The sequence below is a fragment of the Dinoponera quadriceps genome, unplaced genomic scaffold (assembly GCF_001313825.1).
Source record: "Dinoponera quadriceps isolate SergipeBrazil2010 unplaced genomic scaffold, ASM131382v1 scaffold6073, whole genome shotgun sequence".
Lineage (NCBI taxonomy): Eukaryota > Metazoa > Arthropoda > Insecta > Hymenoptera > Formicidae > Dinoponera > Dinoponera quadriceps.
Window position 1 is genome coordinate 31,151 of NW_014561846.1, and position 11,386 is coordinate 42,536.

The 11,386-nt window shown below is 39.5% G+C and overlaps 2 protein-coding genes across 6 annotated transcripts in view; both read left to right on the forward strand.

Annotated features, from left to right (window-relative positions):
* LOC106751028 (nuclear cap-binding protein subunit 1) overlaps positions 1-1,772 on the forward strand; it is a 4,562-nt gene extending 2,790 nt beyond the window's left edge. The window contains exons 7-11 of the mRNA XM_014631772.1: positions 379-614; positions 709-887; positions 969-1,224; positions 1,345-1,458; positions 1,578-1,772. Of these exons, the coding sequence (XP_014487258.1) occupies positions 379-614; positions 709-887; positions 969-1,224; positions 1,345-1,458; positions 1,578-1,691 (899 nt within the window). The 3' untranslated portion in view covers positions 1,692-1,772. The remainder of the gene's footprint in view (positions 1-378; positions 615-708; positions 888-968; positions 1,225-1,344; positions 1,459-1,577) is intronic.
* Positions 1,773-2,389: 617 nt separating this feature from the next.
* Positions 2,390-11,377, forward strand: LOC106751046 (TAR DNA-binding protein 43-like). Of its 5 annotated transcripts, XM_014631816.1 has the most exons (6): positions 2,398-3,003; positions 3,387-3,606; positions 4,343-4,512; positions 4,867-5,007; positions 7,537-8,503; positions 9,889-9,964. In XM_014631816.1, the coding sequence occupies exons 2-5, from the start codon at positions 3,519-3,521 to the stop codon at positions 8,497-8,499; spliced, it is 1,362 nt and encodes a 453-aa protein (XP_014487302.1). In that variant the 5' UTR covers positions 2,398-3,003; positions 3,387-3,518; the 3' UTR covers positions 8,500-8,503; positions 9,889-9,964. The 5 variants fall into 5 exon arrangements, with proteins under 5 accessions (XP_014487300.1, XP_014487302.1, XP_014487298.1 ...); XM_014631814.1 differs by having other exon boundaries at positions 2,390-3,606; positions 4,385-4,512; positions 9,889-9,972; XM_014631812.1 differs by having other exon boundaries at positions 2,404-3,606; positions 9,889-9,961.
* Positions 11,378-11,386: the final 9 nt, after the last annotated feature.

Here is an 11,386-nt window from a genome sequence, read left to right on the forward strand (position 1 = left end):
TATATATATATATATATATATTAGAGTGAATAAATTCCACGTATAAAATAAGAAAAGTGTGTTTCTTCGATATTAACATAGAGGTCAATATTTTCCTTGAATATATTGTCTTCAATCGGTTATTTATAAGCAGCTTTCTTGTTCTTCTCTGGCTGTTTTCTTTACACCATTGAAGTTCTTAGAGTATCAAAAATCTTAAAATACGGAAATCAACGTTTTTTTTCTTTAGGGAAATCCAAAATAGGCAAAATTTGTCACATCGCCGGATTTTTTCCCAATACATTATAAAATCATTTTAGTATTTTAAAATTATCTAGATATATAAATGAATTTGTAATAGTTTAATTTAAAAATGGATTAATAACCGACATATTTCAGGTTCTCTTCCAGGTACAGCCGCAGCTCATGAATTGGTAGTCTCTATAAGACGTAAATGTACACCGGAAGAAGTGTTGAACGTATTGAATACATTGCCCGGTCCTAGGGAAAATGAAGAAACGAATAATTTTAATCCTCTAAAGATCGACGTCTTTGTACAGACGTTATTGAACCTTGGCTCCAAAAGTTTCAGTCACAGTTTTGCGGCTATAGTTAAATTTCATTATGTTTTCAAGGCAAGTCAACGTCACTAATATATAGTTCGGACGTACATGTCTATATATGTGTGTGTGTGTGTGTGTGTCTCACGTAAATGAATTTTAATTGCAGGTGCTTGCTGAAACGGAAGAAGCACAAATTTGTATATTAAGAAATATGTATGCATTATGGAAGAATCACTACCAAATGATGGTGGTATTAACTGACAAGTTTTTAAAAACTGGCATTATTGAATGTAGTGCTATCGCAAACTGGATATTTTCCAAAGAAATGGCATCAGAGTTCACAAAGTACGTTTTGTTACTGCATGTTCTAAAATATTTAATACATATAGTACATATACCAATGTCAAAGGACTTTTATATTTTCAGATTATATATTTGGGAGATATTGCATCTGACAATACGTAAGATGAATAAGCATGTGATGAAGTTAAGCACAGAGTTAACGGAAGCTAGAGAGAAATTGAGGAGAGCAGAGAGTAGGTCGGGATCATCTTCGGAGGATGAAGATAACAATAAGGATAGAAATAGAGAAAGACCGTCGGAAGATGTAGTGGAACGAATGGAGGAAAAGTTGGAAGCAGCACAAGCGGACCAAAAAAATTTATTCCTCATCATATTCCAGGTATAAGAATGAAATATAATTTATTGTGAGAAACCCACATATATAAATGTCAAATATAAAATGTCTCAAATGTACATAAAATCTGTCGTATCTAATATATTAACATACTTCTTTCCCCAGCGGTTTATAATGATTCTCTCGGAACATTTAGTACGTTGCGACACAGATGGAATTGATTATAATACGCATTGGTATAAATGGACAATAGGAAGATTACAGCAAGTCTTTTTATCGGTGAGTTACATCATTGATTATTCGATGATGATACTTAATAAAAATGCATTTATAGGAAGACTTGATAATTATTAATGCTCGTATATTTATATAATCATTTATATACCTCTGTCTTACAGCATCAAGAGCAAGTACAAAAGTATTCTTCGACTTTGGAGACCCTGCTTTTCACCCCAGACCTGGATCCTCATATTTTAGATGTATTCCATCAATTTGTCTCTTTACGAGCATGAAAGAACTTACATCTAAAAGAATATTTCATTTATTTTACTTGTGTAGACATACTATCATAAAAAATGAAAAATAGATTTTTTCAATTCAATATATATATATATATATATATATNTTGTGTGTATATTTTAAATATACTTTTATTTTTATGTGTAATACTGTTCTATATCAGTTTTACACTATTAAATGTATGTATTGCTAATAACCTTATTTTTATTGGAAACTTATGAAATAATTTCATATGTATCTGTCGTTTCTTTTATTATAAATCACCAATTACACGATTGTTGTATAAATACTACAAAATAAATAATAAATATATAAATAAACATAAATGTTATATATACAAGTGTATTAATAATTTAATTATTTGTGCGCAAATCCTATAATTAATGTATATATATATAAAATGTAATAGAATTAGCACACATACACATGAGTGAAAGACGGGGTAAAAGCATAAGGTTCTACTTGGCCTAAACCTTATTATATCGGAAGACTAAAAAAATGTGACAATGTCAATGAATTTTTATGTATTGCGATTAATATAAGTCTATAAACCCAATAAAAGAACGTCTGATTTATACGCGATAACTTTTCTTATAATTATTCTTTTGTAGGAATTCGCAGAAAGTGAGAATTTTTTTCTTTTAACTTGAAAGTTTTCACTTTTTGCAAGTTCCCACTAAAAAACTAAAAAAGATTTATGATCGACTTCTAAACGTCATATATGCCTCAACATTACAACTTGCATTACCTATGCATTTTTCAATCTTCTCTATAATGTTTAAGAGTGAAAACCGCAGGAAATATTATATCTGTATTATTTCGAGGGGGTGTCTGTCTTAGAAAACTGAGCAAATCATGCTTTAATAATAACAATAGTAAACAAGGCATGTACGACGTTTGGTATACGTCCTCAGGGTAGTGTAATTTTCATGTGTCAGGCATTTATAACGCCGTGGCGCACGAAGCGTTCGACCGTTCGTGTTCCTACGCGCCGACCGTAGCACGCAGTGCACGCGTAATCCGCCGTGATCATCGAGATCGACCGTGCGCGTCGAGATACAAACAGTCGCGAGAAGATTGCTTTATTTTTTTGCTTGCTGTTCGTGCTCGCACACTTCAAACGTATTTTCTCGCTGCTCGTCCCATTGCCGTGTGCGACGAAATCGGGCGTAATCTCTCAGGTACCAACGGGGGTTTCCGGTGGCGCTGGTGTTGCAGCCGTCCTGTTGTTAGAGAACGGAGAGAAAGACGTGCGGTGTTGCGTGACTGGGTGCGAGCGACCGTAGCGTGTGTGTTTGTTGTGTTGTAAGCGAATTAAAAATCCTTCATACCTTCTTTTTCGTAAACGTGGATGCGTACGAAGTGAAGAAAGTAAAATTGAGAACGAGAGAAACGAGAAAGAAGCGAGAGAGCGAGAGAGAGAGAGAGAGAGAGAGAGGGATCGAGCGAAAGGGAGAGCGCAAAAGTGTGAGAGAGAGAGAGAAAGAGAGGGAGAGAGAGAGAGAGAGAGAGCACGAGAGCGTGAAAAGTACACGCGTTAGAAAGAGTGAAAGAGACACCGAGAGAGAAAGAAAAAAAAAAAATTATCGCCTAATCTGCTTCGCGAGTTCGACTGTCCGTCCGTCTGTCTGCACGACTAAGAGAGAGAGAAAAGAATAAGAGAGACAAACATGTCGTCCTACATCCAGGTCGCTGAAGATGAAGGCGAGGAGCCTATCGAACTACCCACCGAAGATGACACCACACTCTTACTCACCACTTTGTCCGCCCAATTTCCCGGCACCTGCGGCCTCAAGTACCGAAACCCGGAGTCGCGTACGATGCGCGGAGTTCGGCTGGTTGACGGACGCTTGCATCCGCCCGAGAACGGCTGGGGCAAAGCCATCTACTTCTGCGTATTCCCCAAAGGTATATTTATATACTCTTGTTAGTGTATTCTCAATAAAGTATACTGTGACGATGGCGTTGCCTTGGCGGCGCTTGCATGCGAGCGAGTCGGTATGAATACGGAGATTGCTTTTGTAGAATCGAGATTATCAAAAGCTTGTGAACAAAATCAAGATAACCGCATACCACATTTTCTCTCTGTTTCTTATCGGGAGCTTATTGTTACAAATTTCGTAACAGATGGCTCGATCGACGAAGAAAAATGAATAATTAACATTTATTCGTTCAGAGCTATTTGTCGCTTTGCGTGTCGATGAATCGATCCTAGTTTGAAGAAGGCACATTTGTGCACGATTACCTCACAGTCAGCCCTCCGTATTCGTTCATGCCTTATATTGAATATTAAATGAAGCTTTGAAAATACATGTAGATCAAGAGTAGTTTTAGTAAATTTTAAATTGCAAAAAGCAATAAATTTACAAAACAATTTTACTTTATTTCTTTCAAAACTTATGCGATCTACTTGTATTTTTAACGAGAAAAATTCTAGTTTTAAGTAGAAAATTAAATATTTTTTTCTAATAGCCTATAATAGTTTTTGCGATAATTATACTATGAAAAGATTTAAGGGATATCAAAGAACGATGTGCAATTCATGCAAATTTCAAGCTATACTTCTTTCCTTCTCTGTTTATTTTTTTATTTTTTTTTGCAAATAACCACAAGTTAGACATGAACGTCTATGATATCTTTTCAGAGAACAAACGTAAATCTGATGACAATTTGGAAAATTCCACAGCTAAGACTAAAAGAATGGAAACGAAGTTGCGTTGCACTGATCTGATTGTACTTGGTTTGCCATGGAAAACTACGGAACAGAACTTGCGCGAGTATTTCGAACAATTTGGTGAAGTTTTAATGGCTCAGGTGAGTGTCGTTTACGTTTGCCGAAAGCTGTGTCTTAAAACTAACATGAAAGGATACTAAGAAGAATGTATCTCATAATACTAATTTTTTTATTTTTTTATTTGTTGCTAATCTGTGGTCTTTATTAATCTATTAAAGATAAAGGGAGTGATAACAAATTGTGTTAAGTATAATACATATTTTTTAACAATATGGTTATTTAAAATTCCGGATATTCGATTTTAATTTACTAATTATTTGTATTATATACAATTACATCGTGTAATGACCTAATAAATGGAAATGGTTGAAAAAAACATTTATGATTGCACATTTTGAATTCTAAATATGTTAAAATCCTGTCTGGTGATATAGGTAAAGAAAGATGCAAAATCCGGACAAAGCAAAGGATTTGGTTTTATTAGATTTGGAAGTTATGAATCACAATTGAGATGCCTCGCTCAACGTCATATGATAGATGGCAGATGGTGCGATGTCAAGGTTCCCAACAGTAAGGTAAGAACAACTCGTTTGTAAATCATACGATCTTTCTTACTATTTTCTATTGCTTTTTCAAATACTTAAGAAAATTTTGAAAGGTATTAAATCGGTCGTTTATATTGAAACACATAGGAAAATGAATGAATCATTTTAAAAACAATAAAGGATATTTTGACACATATAACGAAGGTAATCTTTTAAAGGATATATCACTAGTAATATGATTGTTGAGATTATTTTGCGTTATTTTTGTAATTTTTATTTAACAATTAATGAATTCATCAATATCTTCAATTTATTGTTTTTATATTGAGTAATAAAATCTATAGCATATTATCAAATATTATCGATACGATAATCATGTTCTTTGCCGCAAACTGTATATTATTCTCAACAGTAATTTTACGAAATATAAGAAGAAAACTATATTTCATGTTGAGAAACAGTTGTTTTTGAAATGATATATTCAATTGGTACATTATGTCTTAAATCTGTACATATTTTCTAGAGCGAAAATTATACAGCAAAATAATATTAAATATTATACTATGTTTTAGCTGTAATATAAACACACTCACACATACGCACGCGCGCACACATGTGTTAAACATATGCGTGCGTGCGTGTGTGTGTGTGTATCTGTGTCTATGTAAAGAAGTTATATAAGTTTTATTTTTATTCTGCTTATGTATAAACGAGTCTCCAAATAAAAAATCTTCAGTTTATTCCTAAATTTCTTCTGAGTAATTTAATATTGTTAACCATCTAAGAAAGAATATCTTACTTAAAAGAATTAAAAAAATATGTATATACGTGATATACATTGACAGAATACAGATATAATATTTGATATTTAAATTTAACGATATACAAAACTGCATTTCATAAATTTCAATTGCTGTCATTAATTTATGAATATATTTGCACTTGCAAGTATGTACAGGTATAAGAGTATACACATAAATATTTCAAATAAACGATAGAACGTTGTGTGAGACAACAAGCTAAAATTGATAGACTAATATCTTACGAATTTCCTGTCTATCTCCATTTACGTATAATGCTTTAAGCGAGAGAATGTCGATATTTTCTCTTCCTTGGATATTAAGTTCATGTATATGGTGCGTATTCGGTGTGGTATAAATAGGTGAATGTGTGAGAGATTATAAGTGGTGAAATTATATGGAAAGAATGCAAAATGACTGTACGTATGAATGTGTTCTACACAGAAGTGTGATGTGAACGCAAAAGGATGAGAGAGATAGAGTGAGAGAGAATGAGAGGGAGAGAGAATGAACGGCGTTAATGATGCGTTTGCGTGGATATGTAAATAATACGGTATGTTTGAGTCGTTGAACAGTATGAAATCTTTTAAGGTATGACCAATAGACCTGTCGGAGCAGAAAGAGAGAGAGAGAGAGAGAGAGAGAGAGAGAGAGATAAAGAGAGAAAGAAGAATGGATTTGATGAAACGTATTTACCAAACTTGCTTGGCAAACTACAATTAACGCGTCGTGTTTGTTTCTCCTAAGATTTCTCAAAAAAAAAAATGGCGAAAAAGATTTTTACAAGTCTTGTTCATAAATTGTTGAGAGAAAAACTCAGATTCCGTATTCTTTTTGTTAACACGAACGAAAATGCCTACAAAATTGTGTAATATCTCATATGAAGTACGCGTGAATGAGAATATCAATCGAAATGATTATATGGAGAGAATGATTGAGAGCGTATAATCGAACCAAATGATAAATATCTTCACGTTTTCGTATACGCGTTTTTTTTCTGAATATATATCAAACATTGTAATAAAGGTATGATTTTGATTGTGTGTTGAAATATATAAATCAGATTTTTTTTTTTTTTTTTTTTTTTTTTTTTTTTTTTTTTTTTTACATACAAACATACGAAGTATAAGCCCTGGAAGCATTTAGTCTTGAAAATTTGCGTCGTTTGGAAAGTCACGCGGGGACGATCTTTCCGATACTTTTGCATGATTCGATACATATCGTTATAACGTTCAAAGAACGCGGTAGAGTCCGAGAGATTCCTCGGGAGAGGAAGAGAGAGAGAGAGAGGGGGCGGGGGGAGAGAAAGAGCTTTTACACAAAGCGAGACACGTTCGATATCGCAACGATGCGTGATCAGACATGAGAAGAGCGAACCCGCGAACGGATATCTCGGTGTGCTTCACATTTTGCGATTAGCCTCCTGCGCTGCGTCGACTGTTCGCGTTGTTTCACTATCAGCGACGAGCATTCGTATCGGGAAAAACAGTTCCGAAATTCGCCCGCACAGTCTGACACGACTCACGGTATGGAGTTGACGGTAGCGTGTGTGTGTATGTATGTACGTGCGTATATGTGTGTGTGTGTGTGTGTGAGAGAGAGAGAGAGAGAAAGAGAGAGCGCGATCTGCGGTGAGCAAACACCACGCTGAATCTGTTGTCACGATGAGAGCGAGAGTAGTGCGTATGTGTGCGTTCAACAAATTTCAATCAAGTCTGGTATGTATGTGATTGTCGAGGGCTGGTGTATCTGGTTGCAGAATATTGATGGCTTAATGATGGCACGTCAGTATGATACCGGTAAGCACAACGAGTGCTACCGACCTATACCGGTGCACACGCCAAGTAGTCGCCGGGTGCCGGCGTCGAAGCCGTACACCAACGTAAACTCGTCGTCCGAGGTCAGCGCTCCTCCTCCTCCCCCTAGCGCGCCTAGATATGACTCGGAATACGATTACAAAACTACTCATTATCCGTCGTATCCTCCGAATTATCCGTACGACGATAACAAGTACAAGTACGAAAGCAGCGGCAACAGCGGCGGTGGTGGTGGTGGTGGCGGCGGCGGCGGCGGTAGCGGCGGCAGTCAAGCCGCCTACAACGTCTACGAGAAGCCGAGTTACACCGCCTACGAGGAGCCTACCGCAACGTCGTACGACGCGCGCGGCTACATGGCGGCGCACACGGCCGCCGCGGCGCCCAATTCCGCCCCGTATCCGCCGTCCGACGCCGATTACTCGAGATACGCCGGCTACGATGCGCGCGCCGCCGCCGCCTATCCTGTCGCCGAGAATCCGGAACAGTACACCGACAAGGGCAGGTATAATTACGGATACGAGCAGCGAGGCTACTACGAGACCGACGGCCGCTATGCCGGCGCGACGGATTGCCGGTATGCCATGGAGGTGCGTTATCCGGACGCGAGACACTCGGACACCAGGCACATCCCGATCGATACGCGAACGGAAGCGGATTGTAGATACGTGGACAGCCGCGATATGGATAGGCGGTACGTCGACGTGAGGGAGGCCGATGGCAGGTACGCCGTGATGGAGAGCCGCGAGGTCGACAGCCGTGGCTACGGACCGGACGGCCGCGAGGTGGTCGACGGCAGATTCGCGGATCCGACGCGATATCCGGTTAAAGAGAACTATTACGACCGCTATTACAAACACCGACCGTCGAGGGATCACCACATTCACGCGGACGCGTCGAGATACTGATGAGGCTCGTGTGACTATCCGTAAATAAATACGACCAATCATGTTTCAATGGGAATATCGAATTACACGCAGCATGCGTGCTGCACGGTCGGACGAGAGAGAGAGAGGGAGAGAGAGAGAGAGAGAGAGAGAGAGAGAGAGAGAGAGAGAGAGGCCTTTTCTTCTAGGATTCAATACACATTCCTCGACGAATTGTACCACGCATCTATGAATGAAGCAAAATGCACGGATACGCGCTGCTCTCGTGGCGTATCCCATCTAGCACTACGAGAATTGTACAAAGTGTGGGAATGAATGCTGATGATGAGGCATAGAAGAAGTCTGATATGTACATCTGCGGAATATAAGTCTATCGGAAAAACGAGCTTGCTGTTCGATGAGCGAATTATTGACACGGTACTTTCGCACTGATAGATTGGTTGAGTATTCGCCGATGAAGAATTGACACTTTTCATACATATACCTTGTACATAAGGAGAAGAAATGTTACAAAAAGATTGTGTACTTCAACGATTTTAATGCTTTCAATCGATTTGTCTTTTTGAATAAATTTAGATGCATTCAATTCTGCTTCTGTCAGATAACGGTGATCGTGAATTATTTTCGTTACGTTAAAAATCTTAAATAGATGTGTGGTATGTCGTCTGTAACGTGTAAAATGTGTAGATTCTCATCTCTTTACTCTACTACATTTGATCCGGTTTTATCATTTTTACGATCACGTAGTCGGAACGATGTATACAACTACAGTGTGTATATATATTATTCCCATTAATTCATGGTGTCTGTTAAACGTAACAAGTATGTTGTTTAATTGGTAGCAATAATTAGCTTGGAATAACTCTATTGATATATATACATTCTGTTATGTGCTGATCATTCTAATTGAAACAATGTAATATACAGCATGGGATTCTCTATATCGAAATCCATATCGAACATTGATAAAAAGAATAAAGGACGCTGTACAAAGATTGATGCATGGATTTTAAGAGGTCATAGTGCTTAAGAATTCGTTACGACACGGAGATTCGTATGTAACTCGAGCCAATCCGAACGGATAAAATGATATGTGGAGATTTTTTTTTTTTTTTTTTATATATAAAACTTGTCCTAGTGCAGATTAGTTGCAATTGACGGGGAAAGCTAGAATCCCAAGCCGAATGATTGCGCACTGCGAGAAAATTGAAGAATTGTTGCGATAGTGTTTCGATTGCGAGCCGAATAGTAATGTACCTCGTCGCTTAATGATCGACGGAGAGAGCGTCGCGCACGGAGATTCTGCCGCCGCCGTTATTGCGAGTAATGTGCACTGCACTGCAAGTTTTAACACGGATAGAATCTTTTGCAAATGTGTACATGATTGATTGATTGTGCGTTTGTGCGTAGGAGGGAATGATTCAGCAAGTACCCTGCAAGGTATTCGTCGGCCGCTGTACAGAAGACCTAACCGCTGATGATCTGCGAGACTATTTCTCCAAATTCGGCGAAGTCACGGACGTGTTCATCCCGAAACCTTTTCGCGCGTTTTCGTTTGTCACTTTCCTAGATCCCGAAGTCGCCCAGTCGCTCTGCGGCGAGGATCACATTATCAAGGGCGTGTCGGTGCACGTGTCGAACGCCGCGCCCAAGTCGGAAGGCAATAACAAGAACTTCAATAACCAAGTAAACTCAAACATGCGGGGTCGAGGCGCGCCGGGACCCGTCGATAATAGCGTGCAGGGCAACTACCAGGGAAACCGTTACATGGGCCACTCCGGCAATAACATGGGCCCAAACGGCTGGAACAATCCCGGGAATCGCGGCAACCTAGACATGCCCAACCTGCAGGCCCTGGGCATTACCGGGCAGAACAACGGCGGCGGCGGCGGCGGCGGTATGTCGAATCCGTTAGCCATGGGCAGCTTGAATTTGTCCGCCTTGCCGGTCAACCCGGCCTTAATGGCTGCTTTGAATCAGGCTTCCTGGGGCTTAATTGGTAACCTGCAGAATCAGGGAAACGACCAAAGCTACTCGAACCAGCCGGGCCCGCCGGGCCAGCCGCCCTCCGGCAACAACAGCATGGGCAATTCCGGCAACTCCGGATTTCTCAGTTGGATGAATCAAGGTGGCGGCGATGGCAACACCGGCAACCCGGCCACTGGCGGCCCCGGCCCGAATAATCCGAACGCCTCTCAAGGCGCCTGGCAAAATCATCCGGGCCAACGTGATCAGAAGTCGAATACATTTCTCAAGTACGAGTAAATTCAACCGGGGCCGTGGGTTTACTCGTAATAGACGGATTCTCTCCGCGGGTCCCGGCGCACGTACCTTAACGAACAACGTCGTCGGCGGTCAACAACAGGTCGAGGATACGACGAAGCGCGTCGTTCCCGGGAAGAAGGGCCGGGCTCTGCTACGTTGACGTTTTTTCGTCAGCTTCGATTGAGTACCTCCCCCCCCCCNCCGGACCTGCCGCCGCTCTTCTTCTCTTACAGGACCGACGAATTAGCGCAATTCCGTTTGTTGCAAGAGTTAGGGCGTGCGAACACGGATAGCTCCGATCATTGCGTAAACTCTTTTGTATGATTTCGTCGTCTGAGAGCGTGTCATGATTTCTGTGTGAGTTTAATATTTGTACATCGAGTGTGTATCTGCGTGGCAAGTTATACAACTGAATATGTATGTATGTGCTTAGTGTAACGACTGGTACATATTAGAGATACTTGGCGCGAGAGTTGAGATCGAGAGAGATTCAAGTTGCTTTTATAATCGGTTGTCGTTTGATCGAATGGCCAATATTTTCTCTCGCTTATATTGTGTGCTGAAAAATACTATGTTTTCTTCCTTCATGCGTATATATATATATATATATATATATATATATGTATGTATGGGTAAGAAATAT

What these genes read in the sequence shown, in the direction of transcription:
- LOC106751046 (XM_014631812.1), top strand. Translation starts at nt 3,369, where the DNA reads ATGTCGTCCTACATCCAGGTCGCTGAAGATGAAGGCGAGGAGCCTATC. An exon ending in CTTCTGCGTATTCCCCAAAG is followed by an intron (nt 3,607 to 4,342) that starts GTATATTTATAT and finishes ATATCTTTTCAG; the next exon opens with AGAACAAACGTAAATCTGAT. An exon ending in TCAAGGTTCCCAACAGTAAG is followed by an intron (nt 5,008 to 7,536) that starts GTAAGAACAACT and finishes ATCTGGTTGCAG; the next exon opens with AATATTGATGGCTTAATGAT.